Here is an 18067-nt window from a genome sequence, read left to right on the forward strand (position 1 = left end):
ATATCAAAAAATACAAGGATGTACCATTTATACATGGGCGTGTGATCGAAATAACCTATAACTATGGTGCATTAATACTAAGGTAACATAAAAACAAGGAGCTACGGTTGTGAGGAAGCGAAATGCAGTCCCGATAAACCTGTATGCAAGAGCAGAAGGAGCGAAGGCAGTGAAATTCAGTGTTTTCTCTCATTCTGATTCATTACAATTTAAATATACACACAGGTAGAAGCAAACAAGCACACGTGTAACGAGTTGCACTATGAGACGTTCTTCCCATAACCCCTTTATATTTTTTTAGTAAAGTTGAGTTTTAATCGGGTTTGTGTTTGTTGTTATGATATAATTTGCCCCAAATCGTACAAAAATTAACGAAACAAAATTAAATTGTAAGAAAAATCACGAAATCTCAATTCCTTATAATTATAATTTGAGTTACCTTATAAATTTATTATTATAAGTGACTTTATTTTTTTGGCGTACTTTCCATTTTTACCGCCAAACAAAAATAAATTTGAGTTATTTATTCGAAGCCAAACAAAAAAAAAATTATATTTGGTTTATATTTTGAATTTGAAGTATGGTTATGGTTATATTTGGTTATGAAGTATCTACTCGTATTTAATAATTTTACTACAATTTTTTTTTGTTCAAAAAATTCATTAACATGCTAGAAAATATACTTTTCTTGTATTTTTTATTCTATAGTAAGTATTTATAAAAAAAAAGAACATATTTATTATAGAGCTTTGGACTGCACAATTTACAATTATTAGCACTACAATAAAAGCCTTGGAAAAACAGATAATATCTGAAAAATATTTTCTAGGTTGTTTTCATGTGCAACGCGATTTTTTTTCACTTAAATGGCTATTTAATTACCTATATAATGATATGATGATTTAAATTACTTTACATTATATAAAATAACCTATGTGCATTATATTAATATTTTATAATATTTCGATTAAACAGAAGTCGTACCGGTTTCGTTGTTGAAAATGAACAGTTCGATTTTAGAGTAAACAACCACTCACGGAGATAATTGGATATATACGTGAGATACAAACGCATACCAAGACATGCACCGTCGACATAATTCCAACAAAACTGCTTCTTAGCAAATAACAGCGAAAACTTCAGCGACAGCGACAATTGCCGTTTCCCGCAAATTTACCTGCAATCATGTGCAGCCATTCCTTAATATTATGAATAGTTCTTAAGAAAATATCATCATTCATCTTCAGCCAATGGACCTCCCTAAAATTGCGCCAAAACTCCAGGTCTTGAGCCTTACGTATTGCCTTTCATCGGTAATCGGTACATCTGGCTGAAATTAAAACATTGTTAGGTTAGGTTAGGTTATGACCACAGAACTTAAGAGAATTAAGTAATTCTCTTAAGTTAACATAATACATAATAGTTAATGCACATGTATTTCTATAAAAAAACATAAGATTATCTTTTATTTTTTAACTTTAGTTTTTCAAATTATATAATGTGAGTGTCGAATGCGGTTAAGGTATACATTATCAATTATTATTAATAAAGAAAACTATATAAATAATATAGCACTAAATAAAGTTAGACATTTTTAATTCGTATATGATTATTTATATATATTTTTTTGACTTATTAAGTACAGCACAAAATGACCCATTCTTAAATGACACATCTACTTCGCGCCTTTTTGAGAGCATCGATCTAAACCATATTATTTAATTAGTGGAAAAGAGTAACTACTGAATTTCTTGGCGGTAATTTAAATTATAATCTACATCCCGAACTGGTGTAGATACAATTTATTTCAGAAAAACTATATCATTTTTTTAGTTTTGTTATAAACCGCATTCTGCTTATTTAAAAATATGTAAAACTAAATATTAATAGAATTGAATATGAACCGTTGCTCATCCTCCTAGTCATTGCTCACGTCTTTGGTCTGTCATTGTCATAAAAGGTAAAAAAATGTCCTCTGTAAAGCGCATGGCTGCACATATTGATTTATTAGGGCACTGAGGAAGTTTGAGTACTAACATTTCATAAACTGCGAGGAGGTGGTTCATTGCTGCAGTTTTCACTTTTCAGCAAATAAAGATGCATGAATCACTATCATTACAAGTTTAAGTATTAACTTAAGCTCTAATCTATTTCAAACTATCTATATAATTAAAGTATTTCAAACACACGTTTTCTAATTTTATTAAAGTGCCGACATTTATTATCCCAAGCTTCAACGTTTATTTGATCAAAAGTCATTATTTTAGTACAGTAAAATGAATGAGTTATTGAAGTACACTTATTTTTTGCTATATCCTAGTTCAACTTTAAGATGGCATAGCATGGCTTAGAAACCATAGATTTGTATTTGTCACTAATAAGTCGTCGACTTTGTAGTTTCTAAAGTTGTCTTTCCTTTTTAAAAAATAAACAAGGACTTAAAAAAGAATGACATTTTTATTTGTCAAACAATTTTCTTTTTTTTTGCTTTATTAGCTATTGAGCCCGAGTGTTATCAATAACAAAATGTGAGAAATAAGATTAGAAAAATGGAAAGCATGCATATTCACATATGTTTTATACAATTATTTAATAATGATTATGTTTGAACTTCGTTCATTAATCATATATTCGTTATTACAATTTTATTTTAATAATATTGAAAAGGTGATATAGACAATAAAGAGTTATGTGCTGTGTTTTGGTTTTCGCGCTTTTAGAGAAATCTTATACAAAATATCATCTAAGGAAAAAAAATTAAACATTATGTCTTAAGGCATTTATTAAATATACAATCGTTTATAAATTACGTATAACTCTACAATTGTGAATTGTAATATGTGGTAAAATATTTATGAAAATATTTTTTTATTTAATACTTTATTGAATTTGAATTTTCGCGCTATTTTGTCCAATCCGTTTTATCCTAGGATGCAGCTCCTGTAAGAGTGAGAGCAATATAATATGTTATATAATACAAATTGTATGTATTGCACTACGGCGCTACTGTCACGTGTATTTTATTTGTACAGTACTCTTTGCTTTTATGCGCTCCTAGTATTTTCACATCGTAATGTGAGGTTATTGCTCCTGTTGGTTAGCAACAGGACTTATTTTTGTTAGTTCCTTTTTAATTAATGTATTAATTATATAAAATTTGTCTTATCTGAGTGATATGATGTTAATATTTGATTATTTTTAATTAAAATTAATATTGAATTTGTCAGTAGCTTCATAAAATTTATTAACATCATACCTATGTATTTATTATGTCTGCTTTTTTTACTTTGGCTATCTCAAAGTATACGAGATAATGGTTTACACACGGACTGCTATTTCTGATGCCCCAAAGCGGCTATTTTTGTATGTTCTCGTTAATAATATCTAAAAAAATAACTAAGGCCTGACTCTGTAGACCGACCATCAACTTCTCTCTATTCGCGAGCTCAAAAATATCCTTTTTTTACCTTGGAAAGCTTTGATTTGTTTTAAAAACAGATTTTTATTAAGCTAAGAATAGATATTAAAACATTTTTAGTCATATAATAATAAAAATAATAGAAAATAAATAAACGATTATTTTTATCCGTAAATTTTATTATTATACTCTTTATGGATAGATAGACTGTCTATACTTTATATGATTGGGAAACTACTGAAAGTAAAAAAACTTTCGACGTAAAATATAATATAATTGGGTTTTATTTTTAATTGACGAAATTTTAGGTAATTTTAATTAGTTTTTTTGTTGGTAGCGTTCTACGTAATTTTTTTAATAGAAAATATATTATAGAGATTAAAAATCACTTTATTTAACATCAGGAAAACACTTAGTTTTAAAACTGTGTAAATTTTTCTAAAACAAATTCTTAAATTTTCGATTATCAAAAAAGCGGGAAATTTAATTTTTTTTTTCTAGGCTTTATAAGCCATTAATCTGATTGGGATGAAACTTCGATAAGTTATTCAGCGTACGTCCAAAAGGTATGTATGTTTGTTCATCAATAAACACGTTCTATGTAGACTCATTCTATCCGTGCGAAGATAGGACGGATAACTAGCTATTGTATAAAAAAAAAGTTAGGAAAAATTAAAAACTAAATACTTTCCAACACCTCATCATAAAACCATGCTACATTAAACTAGGCTAACAAACATGTTTATGCAAAAAATATTATGTGCTAAGTAGCTACAAGCTACTATGCACAATATATATATTTATTATTGAATATCTGTTTTATATTTAAATTCTATTTTAATTACCTATGAACTATTAATTTATCCATATCATTAATTTAAATCGTAGAGACATCTAAGGTTCAGCTTTACTCTAAAAGTTACTGCAGTTAAATGCACTTTAGGAAAAAATAAAAGCAAATACTTAGAGCAAATAAATAGAGGTTACTTTCTTTCTTTTATAGTAAATTTTATTAAATAAGTAGGTACCTAAAAGTTTATACAATATATATGTATGTATATGTCAATAAACTTGAAGTGAATTATTTTTATGTTTGTCGTTTTGAATATAGTATAACTGAAATAATATTCCAGACCTCGCACTCATAGACTATAAATTGTATTATTGTATATATTTTTATTTATATTTTAAATAAATGCTGCCAACATGAAATTACACAGGTATACTTTTTTTATATACTCCGTTACAACTCTGTGTATGTCATAATCAAATCTCCTCGCTTTTATGTGCTTCTAGTATTTAGGCCTCGTAACTTGAGGTTTATTGCTCTCTATGAATTTGTTATGTCAACAAACATTTTACATTTTTATTTATGCGGCATTGTTTTGTGGTTAATTAAATGTAAATCTTCAAAACTTTTGTTATTTTATGTTATTACAAAAAAAGAAAAGTTATTTACAATAATACATGTTTTTGAAAACATGTATTATTATTGTAAATAACTTTTCTTTTTTTTTTGATGATTTATGACAAAGAACACGTGGCTTTCAAATATATATCTACTTATTATATAGCAAGCACTAATTATAATGTTTCTAAAAAAAGGAAAGTGCAATAAACTTGTTTTATTATGACCTTTTTCATACGATACGTATTACGTTAGTGTAGTACACGTAGAGCCTTGATATTCTTGAGAACGTAGACATGCGTAGAGGAAGTTGCAGAGATTAGATATCGATGATGAATGGAAAAGCGCATGATTACAAAACAAGTATTGATTGGTTGCCTGTTCAACCAACTTGAGTACTAGCACTTCATAAATTACAAGGAACCTGAACATATTTTTATCACTAATAAAGTTAGTAAGCAAATTATTTCAAACTTTTGATGGCTACTACTAATATATTTCACGAGTAATAAAATTTGATAGTAAAAGAAGATGGTTTTAATTCAAAAACTCTTATATTGACGGAATTAATTTAAGTAGTACGTATCACCATTCAACTAAAAATACAACTCTAAGTGAGTTGTATTTTAAGTTCCAATTTTGAGTTCCAAAGATAAGTCGTTAATACCGAAATACAAATACGAATTTTTCTAAAATCATTTCTTTTTTAATTTGAACATGAGTGACATTTTATTGAATCTGCAATCTCAAGAGCGTAAAATGAATGAGAGGGAAAGTGCTATATAAAATAGATATATATTTTTGGGTGTATCGTAACTATTAACCTCTTTGGTTTCATGCGGTTCTAGTACTTGTGCCTCGTAATGTTGAGGATATTGAACTCTATTCGCTCATTGAATTTAAGGTCCAACAAAACGTTCGTCGACTGGCTTTATATTTTAAGTTTTTGTCGAACATTTTTTATCAATATAGTAAAACATTGTAAGCCCTGTTTAATACAATTAAATCTTTTAATTTCTAAAAGTATATTTAAATTGTTCAGTTTATATGAACTCATTTTCTGATTTTTTACTAAAAATGTATTTTTAAGAACTTTTATTATCTTACCACACTGGGCATAAAAATAATAATAGCCAACAAGTTATAAAAAAAAAACCGTACATATTTCGCTCCTAAAATTTTGATAATCGACTTAGGGCATTTTGATACGAGTCCGTCAATTGATTGAGACAAATTGTGGACGTCAATTGCCAATAATGAATTGTGTGATAGTAAGTAACTTTGCGAATAGATTCTTGAATAGAGTCAATAAGACCTTTTTTATTTACCATTTGAAGATTTATTGCACTTCGAACTTATATATGTAAGTATGTCACTGCGTACTTTTAGGTTATATTTATTTCATTATTTAGCTGAACTTACGATGGCCCAGTACCGAGATGACCCAGCGGCTAGAACGTGTGCATCTTATCCGATGATTTCGGGTTAAAACCCAGGCAGGCACCACTGAATTTTCATGTGCTTAATTTGTGTTTATAATTCATCTCGTGCTCGGCGGTGAAGAAAAACATCTCGAGGAAACCTGCATGTGTCTAATTTCAGCGAAATTCTCCCACATGTGTATTCCACCAAACCTCATTGGAGCAGCGTGGTGGAATATGCTCCAAACCTTCTCGTCAAAGGGAGAGGAGGCCTTAGCCCAGCAGTGGGAAATTTACAGGCTGCTAATGCTAATGAACTTACGATTTCACCTGGGCCCTGATTCTGTATGCCATCGAAAACACAAACGACCTTGTAACGCGCTCGCGTCGCGTTATTGGCTAAAAACGGTATTCCATATGCCCCTGTCAAATCAAAAACCATACCTAGCGCTGTTTAATGTCAAAATTCCACGCTTTCATTCCTCACTATTTGAAATCGTGGATGTTATTTGACATAAATATAATGTTTTAATGTGATTTATAAATTATATTGATGGTTTTTAGAGTTAGGTATATTTAGTTAAAAAAGTGTTCGGATTCATATTATGTTAGAAAAATATAAAAAATGGTTGAAAAAAAATTACTACTCATACCTCTTTGCGATTAATATATAATATAAATTGACTGAATATATCATAAGGGATAAGGGAGGAAGCGATCTTGCATTCTGCGAGTTCTGTGTCAATTAAAACAATAACAAAAAATAAGTTTAAATAATGTGTAAGAGAGAGACAGAAAATGAGAGTTATAGTTTGTCAGGATAATTATCTGTATTAAGTGACGATTTTCGACAGTTCACAAAAAAATGAATTTGGTTTCGGTAACTCGCAAATGATGATGATAATCATATCAACTTTAGAGACAGTTATTTTAAAATAATAGACACACTTCATTTTTATTTCTTTGTACTTATAGATAAACAACTTAAGGTAAGAATTTTATTCTTTTAAAAGTTAAATGTGGTGGGTTTTTCTATTTCATTACCATATTTTTATTCGGTCCGGATTTTTACATTAATCATTTATCTAATATTTCTAAATACATCATATTTAAAGTTTAATCTATTTCTTTTATTTTATGGGTTTAATTTCATTATTAGGAAAATAATTTATTGAAATATTTTTTAATAATTTCATATAGAAAAAATAACTTGATAGACGAATCAGCCATAATGGTATTCGTAATTATAGCTGACCGCTTCTTCTACTACTATGTAGTCGATTATTACCACGTTAAAATTATTTAAAAATGACTTATTTTATTATATCATATATAAACAAAAGCTGTGATATTAATATACTATATTGATTAATTTATTTATATTTCATGTATAAAGTTTTACGCATTGTAGCATCCGTAGATCCGTGACCTAGAAATGCGTAGAGTAGTAAAAACTCGTGTAGTAGTTAATTTTTTTTTAGGAATTTCCATACCTATGACAGGTTTTGTTTTGATTTTATTTCATTTAACTATAAACTGCAAATCGCTCATCTAAATTAGGCGCCAAAACAGAAAACCTTTATCAATTGATTTTTATAATGTCAAATAGCATTAGTTCAGTTAGAATTGGAGTTTATTGATAACAATATGGGTACTTTAATTTTATTTAGAATAAACTTTCATAATTAACAGCTAAAATATTGTTATTTGCATTCTCGATCATCACCGACACGAAGAAAATACGCAGGAAAGTAAAGTTCTGCCCATGGTGGCTCGCTGCGGCCAAGCTGAGATGATACTGAATTTGATCAAAATGTGTTTGATTAGGTCTCTGATTCAGGTCTGCAACCTAGAAGTCAGTTATAAAATGTTTTTTATTAAAAGAAACACACAACGTATGTCGCAGTAGGTTCGCACGTTTTTCATTTGTTTTTTTTATACAACCGTAGCGCCGCTCTCTAACAGGCCAGTAACTTTTTCAAAATCAATTTAATTAAAATTAAACGTAATAAGTATAATACATATATTCATACTCATATAGGTACATAGGTACCTCCTAACTTATCTCATTTTTTAACATATTTGTGATCTCATCATGTGTACAGTAAAGAATAATTGCAAATTATATTTTCCCACAATTAAAATCAAAGAAGGATATTTTACTTTCAAGTTCATTATTGTAAAGAAAAAATGCAGAACAACGCTATTGAAGTATATTTATTATATATAAATTAACATAATACCTATATAATACATACATTTTATAACTGTCAACTCTACTCACTATCTGCTTAAGGCAAATTGCATTTTACGAACTAATAAATGAAGAGACTCATATTAAAATAGAAAGATTGTGAGATAATTGATTATATAAATAATTATTATGAGAATTTAAAAAAAAGTAAGTTATATTGCCGAAACCCGGGATTGAACCGGGGACCTTTAGATCTTCAGTCTAACGCTCTCCCAACTGAGCTATTTCGGCTGCTACTTAAAGTTTCAAAAAATCCATACATTTTCAAGTATATTATGAATGTGTAAGCAAAACTTTTTTTTTTATTCTTTAACTGAATTAAACTATGAAGTTTGCATTGCATCGTATTTTTAAAATGATAATTGCTATTGTAATTGCTAAATGGTAATTGCTCACATACATAAAGAAATTAAAATTCGACTTTTCAAATTATTTAATAAACTCTACTCGAAAGAAAATAAAAAAAATATTACTATATTTAAATACTTTACTCAAATTAAAAATATTAAAAAAGTATCTTAACTTATTACTAACTAACTTATTTAAAAAATAAATTAGTACAACATAAATAATATATAATACAAACACGACTAACAGACATAGGGAGATTTTAAACGTTCAATCAACGAAACGGTTATTCATTCCGGTGGGGGACACCCACCCTAGTGCTCTAGTGCACCGATACGACCTAGGGGATGAGGTATCGATTAAAATACAGTTAACCAATATCTGTTTATGCTCTCCTGGTAACTTGCAACGTTACTACGATGCATTTTTGCAAGTTCATATCAATGCAATTTGCAGTGCATTGCAATCTGTGCACTGAATTGTTGACATGATATTAAAATAAAATGTATTAAATTATAAAATTGTTTATAAATAAGTTAATTATTATAATATATATATATGATATGTGAATATCTTGGAAATCTTCACAACAAGAAAGACTTTTCTAGATATATTAGAGCACCAGTACAATACCACTTCGCAAGTACAATACATCATCAAATTAAATGCTTTGATCACAATGCATGTGTATATTCATTTTACAACGAACAACTGTTTAATAAATGGAACTAGAGAAATTTCCTACAAAATGATATTTATTTTATAACGGTAATCAACTTCAATTAAATCTCTTCTAAAATATACTTAAGTTATATATACAGCAGTATGGATCATTGATAATTTAAACATCAATTCTATCAATAATGAATAAACTGTAGTTTATGATTTGATCAATGCTAGATAAAAAAATCACATCAGTTTTGTCGCTGCAATGATCAACCAAATCATTGAGGTCCTCGGGACGCTCGAGATTTGAATGTCTCCAAATAACTTTACGTGATCTATCAAGATTCTGAAATGCTAATTTTAGTTCTTACACAATATTACAGTTGCAGCACTTTGCACCGGTTTTTTATAAGCTGTTTTAACGGTAGAATAAGTAGTATTAAGAGTTTAAGAAATAATTTTACCTATTAACGATTATTTCTTAGTCACCATACACTACCAGCTCGTAAATGTCCCACATTTGGGTAAAGAGCTCTTAAGTTAAAAAAAAATTGTTAAATCCTTATTCTGCTCCAAGCACGAAAAAAACAATCGATTCAGTCGTAATATCTGAAATTGAACCCACTACCTAGTGTTTAAATTCCACATACTTTATACGGCTGTAAAAATAATATAATATTGTGTATTTTGTATTTGAAAAATTTCCAGCCCGAGTCTCTATGCGCATCCATACTATACATATATATAGACATATACTACGCGTAAACTTTGTAACTACAACCTCTTGCACTTTTCTGTATTCCTAGTATAGAAATCGAAACTTTTGCAGGCATATATAAATAATGTTTTGGCATAATATGGAAAAGTTTGACCTAGCAAGCAAACAATTCATTAAGTGGTGATTAAAAAATGAACGTACCACTTGTATAATAAATAAACTAATTAATATATATTTTTATCAATGACATTTAATTAGTTATTAAGAATATTTATTTTAACGTCAATGAAATCTTAGGACTAAAAAAAGAAATAATACTACAAATAAATCAAAATAAAAAAATGGATGTGTTGTACGATGGGTGAACATTTTAGCCATAGTATACAATTAGCCATCTCTTCCAGACAACCCGATCTGAGAGAGTTTTTTTTTAAAAACATAATCTTGGTAGGCTTTGCAGCCACAAACTTACACGCAAATATTTACATACTAATAATTATACTTAATACTTATATAAATATGTATATTATATATGACTGCTATGCACTAACTAATACGATAATAAAAAGTACAATACGAGGAAATTAATTTAAGTTGTCTAAACTATTATTAACGTAATAATTTTTAACAGTTCTTTTAAATATACAATTTGATTTTGATTTGTTTGTGTGTTTGGAAGGACCTTCGATAACTTTATGACGTATTCAGCAAATAAATTATTGAAAATTCTTATAATTTCTTAATAAACAAAATAAATTTTGTTTAGTATTGAAAAATAAAAGCTGTATATGTATGCGTTGGTTGGCACATATCATTTTGTTTGCTTACTTTGAGTAGAATTATCTGAATAGTTCACAATCTTATCACAAGTACATAATTATAATAGTTAAAGGTTAATTATTCAGTTGGGAATACTATAAGTGACGATAAGAGCCGCGTTACTTTAGTATTGTTTTTATCATTGTCGATAAGACGTGTCTTATAATTACCAAAGATTAAATTATTTTATCTCAAAAATACTTAATAAAATAAAATAAATCATGGAAGAAAATTAAGTTAGTAGAATAAGAAAAAAGAAAAACCTTTCTTATTCTAATAACACAACGATCCAGTTGTGATTTGGTCGAAGCTGGATCGAAATAGAACCGGGAACAGCATAATATGTTAATAGAATTTGTCCCCCTGTCGTTATCAAATAAAAAAAATGTATAAAATATAAAAAAACCGATTCTTCTCAGGCTTGAGGTCAGAGGCAAGCATAATATAAAGATTTAGACTTTGATTTGCCCTGATTTTGAACATTCGTAATTTGGTTTTATCATAAGAGAACTTTATCTAAATCTCACAATATCATTATTAGACACGTGATGGCTATATTATATATTATATTATTGATGATATAATTTTAACAAAACCTCAAGCAGATACAACATCCATATATATGCCTTTTAATACTTGAAAACCCTTTTATATGTATTCACTATAAAATAAATCCTATTTATTAAAAAATAATTTATTGTAATAGGTAGGTACCGTATCGTTTAATTAAAAACAAGTTACATTATTATAATTCTATTTGGGGTACGTTCAAAAGGTACTATATGAATATTAAATATCTACAATGACTTATTCGTAGACAGTTAAGATCAGGGGAATAAATTCACGGCCAATAAATACTTATAGATCAGGGCCGGATAATCGACAGTTTATTACCTCCCATGTGCGCAGCCCGTTTCTCAGAAGCTACACTCCCTTACGACGGTCGTAAAAGCTGCGGTAACATGTGCATTTGTGCAATGGCAGCACCAGTACCAGTTCACTGTTTGAACGTATTTGCTGCCGTCAGTCCACTAACTAAGCGGACGCGAGGTCGATGTTGTTATTATTATACAACACACTTACTACGGATATTAAGGACTATCGGATCATATAAAACGACTTTATATATTATATCCTTATAATAAATAACATACAATTGTTTTTCTTTTTTTACAAATGTCAACAATCCTGGAATTATCTTCCCAAGTCGCTTTGGAACAGTTTCTTGGTTTAGATTTATTAGTGGCCGCAATGAAATCGATGAAACAGAATTTATCGTTACCAAAACGGAAGTTTGATTGGCAGTTTCGCGTTATTCAGCTTCTCCATAAAATAACTAAATTTAGACATTCGCGTGTTACTTGTATTATAGTAGAAACGAGTCATATAAATTTATTTAAATAAAATGTACCGAAATGATATTCGATCGTATTCACGTACACGAAGTTTAAATTTATTTTATTCTATTATTATTTTTCTTGCATCATCATACGATAGTTGAGCTCAATATATTCTGTATCACGAATATTAAAAGAGATGATACAGATATATATAATAAGTTTCAAATTTGCATGTTTTTGTTAAGTTTGTGAGAAAAAATAATGCAACACAACATCAGACATCTAAAACAACGTTATAATTATGGCACTTACGTGGATTATAAAAATAAAATTTAATTGTTATAAAAAAAATACAATAATTTCAAGTTATTTCATTTTAAATTTAAGAATTAGTTTGTACTATTCCTGATTTTGTATTTTATCAAAACGTAAATTTTATGCATCTGATAAAAGCTAACTGGCGACTAAGAAATCGGCCAGTACTCGAAATAAGATTTTAATATTAACAAAATACAATAACACAATTTTATTTTATTTGATATAAATTTACTTACCTACCTAATAAATTTTTATTATATGTAAATAAATATTTGTAAAATGAAGAGGTATTAGATATAACAAAATGTAATCCTATTTCTAAATTCAATACATATAGTAAAAAGCTATTTAAAAATTTTAGTCACGAGTGATGATGTATTTCAGTTTACGCATCGATAATGGCGTCAGGTCACGGATGGGAAGAGCCAGCACTCGCTCCGTACATATGAGCGTTTAGACGAACTGTTTACACGAAGTTGCGTTTGTTCCACTCGTTTGATCTTTGTAAATGCAATAGGTATTTTTAAGAATAACCCGCCAGAAAGCCGACGAGCGTTCGCTTTAATAAAAAATACGAGAATGATTTTTGAGAACGACAACCTTGATACAATGTTTATGTTGCCCAGTGCTCCGTTTATGAGCATTTTTGATTTAACGTAGATAACAGACGTTTGTTTGAAAGTTTTAATTTAACTGTATATGTTACTAACGCATTCCATATTATTTCTTTTTCTTTTTATAGTCTGGATGTCTCAAAATATATGTCGCTAGTACTTATTATTTACTTAGTAATAATTTGTACGAACGCAGAAGTTCTTCTTTTACTCAATTTATGTATATTTTTCGACACTTCAATTTAAAAACCTTCAACATTTTAACTACACTGTTTCTAAAACATTGACTATAAAAAATCCTCCTATATTGGATCACATCTCTTTTGCATGTGATATAAGTAGATCTGTGGCATAATCTACCGCATAATATTTTAAAATGACTGACTCATCAATTACTTACTTATCGCTAGAGGGGCTTAATAAAAAAAAATTGGCCTTATAAATATAGAATTCTATGTTTTGGGTTCTACGTATGAGTGAAATTGGGGATAAAAGTTTGTGTTAAGTCCCAACGCCCCGTTGAAAGTAAATGTTTGAAAAAAAAGTTTTGCGGTATAGTTTTTGATGTCTTAAATATTTCGGGAAAAAGATTGTATGGATGTTTGCAAATGTTTATGTTACACAGATAGTATTCCGCGTCCGAGGTAATGTGATAATATGGATAATGCAAGTTAGGAAAAACTCTAATACCTACTTACTTAAGAAAATTCGATACATGTCTGAATAATGTTTTCCCTTATACTTGCATAACAAATACTAACTATTGTAATAACTACCTAAGAAACCTACAACAACATTACCTACAAACATATACTTACTTTAAATCACAGTAAAATATTTAATTGTCATTTAACTAGTTAGCTACAGATATTTCTATACGGATAAAACCTATTAAGAACGATTCTTTAACAACCATTTTTAAAATGTTTTTTACTTATTGGTAATTATGTAGCATCATTACTGCTTCATCCACCTCATATTCTATGAGCTATCCTAACCTAAACCGTTGGTTGCCTGGAAGAGATCGCTATGTAGCGATAAGCCATAAGGTCGCCAAAATTGTACGCGTCTCTTATCTGGCTGGATCTATGTATGTTGTATTTATTTATTTAACCTGTGTGGTATACAATAAAAAGTATAAAATAAAGTAAAGTAGAAGATATTATAGTAATATATAGGGATATTGTAAGTGTACCATTTTAAACGTTTATTTTTGTTGCAATACAAAACAAAAACTGACGTGGAACAACCTTTTAAAAATAGATCCAAGGAATTGACACTGCGAACAATGCATTATCCCGATGCGTGCGGGCTCAGTTAGGGTCACTACACACCATTCACGTTTTATATAATTAACGTCATATTTTTTATTTGATTTATATAAAAATGTGTTACATTTAAATATTTTTGGATATATTAAGCTAATATCAGTTGCGATATGTTTAATATAAACACAAGATTTTTAATAAGGAAATAATGTTTACTTTGTATAGGATGGATCGAAGGCGCAATACCAGACACTCTTCGAATTTATTCAACACCTGTTTACTGAATCAGAAACTTAAAATAGGTCCAAACAACTGTTTCTAAATATCAGGTACTACATTTCATAGTAATTTTGGTCAGCGCGAATTGATATTCTTAATGAAAATATCCTTGAGAAAGAGGTCATATAAAAGATTTTTTTTTTGTGATCTTTTGTATGGTACATGTCTTGTAAACTCTCTGGAATATTGCGTCCTCGTGAATCCTTAATGCCAAATGCGATATAATTGTAGGGTATAATGTGTATAAACTCATTTAATAAGGTATTTAAAATTTGACTTTTTACGTATAATTTATTGTGTACATCGTAAAATAATTGATTGCAAGAAAATTGTATCCGCATGAAATAAAATGTTCTCATTTGCTGCTGTGTTAAAAATAATTTAACTGTGGTCATCAATGGAAATGTCCGGCATTCAGGATTCACATAACTCGCTTGCGAAAATATATTATTATGTCATTTGTAATTTAATAATGAATAGGATTTTGCTTTGCGAATTATGCGAATGCCTAAATACTTCAAAAAGATTATAATATTTCAACAAGTACAAATAAATTCTAACATATCTTCAATAAGTAATACGATTAACGCTTGAAGAGTTCCGGCGAACATCTGTCGTCAGCTACTAACTTGAGAGCAATTTAAACTGTCGGCAAACTCTCCGGTTAATCAAAGAGCTCGTAAGTGATGACAACCTAAAAAGAATGCGTATACTGTATGAAGTACATTTTTGGTAGTGGCGGTTGGGTGATCCTTATACCTAGACGAAGTGCGTTTTAATCGCTGCAAGGCTCGACGAATCACAGACCTATCAATTAATCTGAATAACATACCTAGATGAGTTAATTCTGTAATGAGTTCAAACTCGTTTTAAACACGTGTTCAAAAATATTCTTAGAAAATAGAAACTCCCAGTGAGAATTTATTTCCTAAATCATCCAATTGGGTGGTTTGTTTAAGTTAAAGCGATTAGGTACCGATGTATGCATGTGGGCGACAACAGACGAGCGGCAGGCGAGGCGGGATCGATGGGAACTTACAGTGTGCAATTATAGCTTTACGAATACTAATTTAATTCTGAATCAGAAATTCTGTGGTCGTTACTTCATGAATTATTGCGTTGGCAGATAAAATGTGTTTCTACTATAATGCGTGTTATACGGGATGCTTTCGATGATGTCAATGTGATTTAATATTTTAAGCTTGGCGATTTCAAATTGAAAATAATTGAAACAGCCGGTAAATAAATTCTGTAGGATATATACTTATTATAAAATAAATAATTCATAAAAAAAAACAGTAAACACTTAAGTCCGTGACTATCACAATTCGCAGAGTTGTAACGTTTCTCGCGTTGTTCATTCCGTCGATGGAACCGTCACACTTAATAAAATGTTATTTAATATAACTGGAATTCATGCAAATCCTTTGTTAAGTCTATCATTTCACAAATATATTTACGCCATTCATTTTAACGACCAGGTTAAGATGTAATAGTCAAGACGTGTTATGTCAAATGTAACTGCGATGCAATGGACAGTGATGTCTATTTTGGCGTTGTGTGTAATTTTCCTTTTCGAACATTGATCATCAATATCTTAAGTTTGTCTTAATCTTTCTTCTATATCTTGAGCCTCTGAGATTTCGAATGTGTAATTGTAAAATATTTAATTCATGTTAAAAGCAAATTAAGCGACTTTATGGAATTAATGAATTATAAATATAGTTATTAAGGTACCGAAAAACAGTTACAGATGTATTCAATGTAATGTAATATTTATTTCTAAAGGTGCGGCGTCGATGTTCGCTGGGATGCGAGGGATGCACGGGCAGATGTTATCCGGCAGCTCATTAGGGGGAACATCTATCAGTAGCCTGGGTGGGTTCGGGCATCACTTGTCGTCATCCCTCCCAGCACTGCCACCTGACCGCAAACCGCCTACGCCGCTGCCTGCTCTGCCTCCTCCAGCTTCTATCTCATCGACACCAGCTACGCCTACAAACTCCACACCTGTACACTCTTATTATGACCACATTATATGAGCGTAAATGAAGTATATATCATTGGTAAGCTGTTTTTAAATATATAATCATAACTCCATAAGCGTCAATGCACAGTTCTCATAAATTTTGTACAATATTAACTGTATAGTTTAACATAATTTCGTTTTTTTTTTACAATCTATCTAAAAACTTAAACTACTTTTTTTCTTTTTATAGATACAACTGGAACGCGTGCAGTGTCTGCTAAAACGATAATACGCTATAGAAAAAGCTATGAAACTATCATAAACAATTAATTGATGACGCAAATTGTTAATAATATAATATAACAGTATGAAAATGAAAATCTGTTTTATTAACATAAGATACTAGAGAAAGAGGTTTAAAAAAAAAGGATTGTTTAGGTTTTAGTAACACGCAGAAATTTAAAGATACATGTCTCGTTATATGCCTTCATCATTTTGTATATGCTTATATTTATAAAGAGTTTCTTCAAACAAGTTCAATTGTTTAATAAGTCTTTTTATGTAATCGTCATCATAATCACTTAAAAACCTGTTGCATTTAAAGTGATATTTCTTTATTATTATTCTTTATTATATGGCAATAATAGTGTAGATTTTAAGTTGTTAATTAAAATATAGTATTCCATTTACTAACGTAAACGTGAAAGTTTATCTGAAAATGTGTCATTGGGTATCAGTTACATTATCTTTTATTAAATATATACATAGTTTTCTTTCAAGAATGAGGCGAATATTTTAAAATTGTATAAGCATTTTTAACCTGTCATAAAATAATTATGAGCCACTTTTTTTTAAATTTATATTTATAAAAGAATATAGGCATTTGTAGATTGGATAAAAACGGTTATTTATTTATTTATTCTTTATTGCACCCAAACTTAAAACTAAAAATTACAATATTGCTACACAAAGTTGCATGAGGTGCAACAGGCGGCCTTATCGCTCAGCAGTGATCTCTTCTGAATGAAACATGAAAATTACAGAGCTAGGGTCAGGACCGGTTTTGAGGAGAACATACGGCGCTTCAGGCCTGGAACCTAAACAAGAGAGGAGTTCTCACAATATAGTTTTTCCCACATTAGAGTATACACAATTAATGTACTACGTATATACAGATATAATTAAATATAAGTACAATTCTTGTATTTTACTACAACTACACATATG

The 18067-nt window shown here is 29.4% G+C and overlaps 1 protein-coding gene and 1 non-coding gene across 3 annotated transcripts in view; one reads left to right on the forward strand and one right to left on the reverse strand.

The window, feature by feature from the left end:
* Positions 1 to 17358, forward strand: part of LOC113396253 (forkhead box protein F1-like) — a 31597-nt gene extending 14239 nt beyond the window's left edge. Inside the window, exons 2-3 of one of the 2 annotated variants that reach the window (XM_026634131.2) lie at positions 16660 to 16937; positions 17091 to 17358. In XM_026634131.2, coding sequence (XP_026489916.1) covers positions 16660 to 16913 — 254 coding nt within the window. In that variant the 3' untranslated portion in view covers positions 16914 to 16937; positions 17091 to 17358. Of the gene's footprint in view, positions 1 to 14817; positions 14922 to 16659; positions 16938 to 17090 lie in introns of those variants that run through there. The other variant, XM_064220365.1, reaches the window with a different exon arrangement.
* Trnaf-gaa (transfer RNA phenylalanine (anticodon GAA)) lies at positions 8660 to 8732 on the reverse strand. The gene has a single exon. It is a non-coding gene; the product is annotated as a tRNA-Phe (tRNA).
* Positions 17359 to 18067: the final 709 nt, after the last annotated feature.

This window comes from Vanessa tameamea, chromosome Z, assembly GCF_037043105.1.
Source record: "Vanessa tameamea isolate UH-Manoa-2023 chromosome Z, ilVanTame1 primary haplotype, whole genome shotgun sequence".
Taxonomy (NCBI): Eukaryota; Metazoa; Arthropoda; class Insecta; order Lepidoptera; family Nymphalidae; genus Vanessa; species Vanessa tameamea.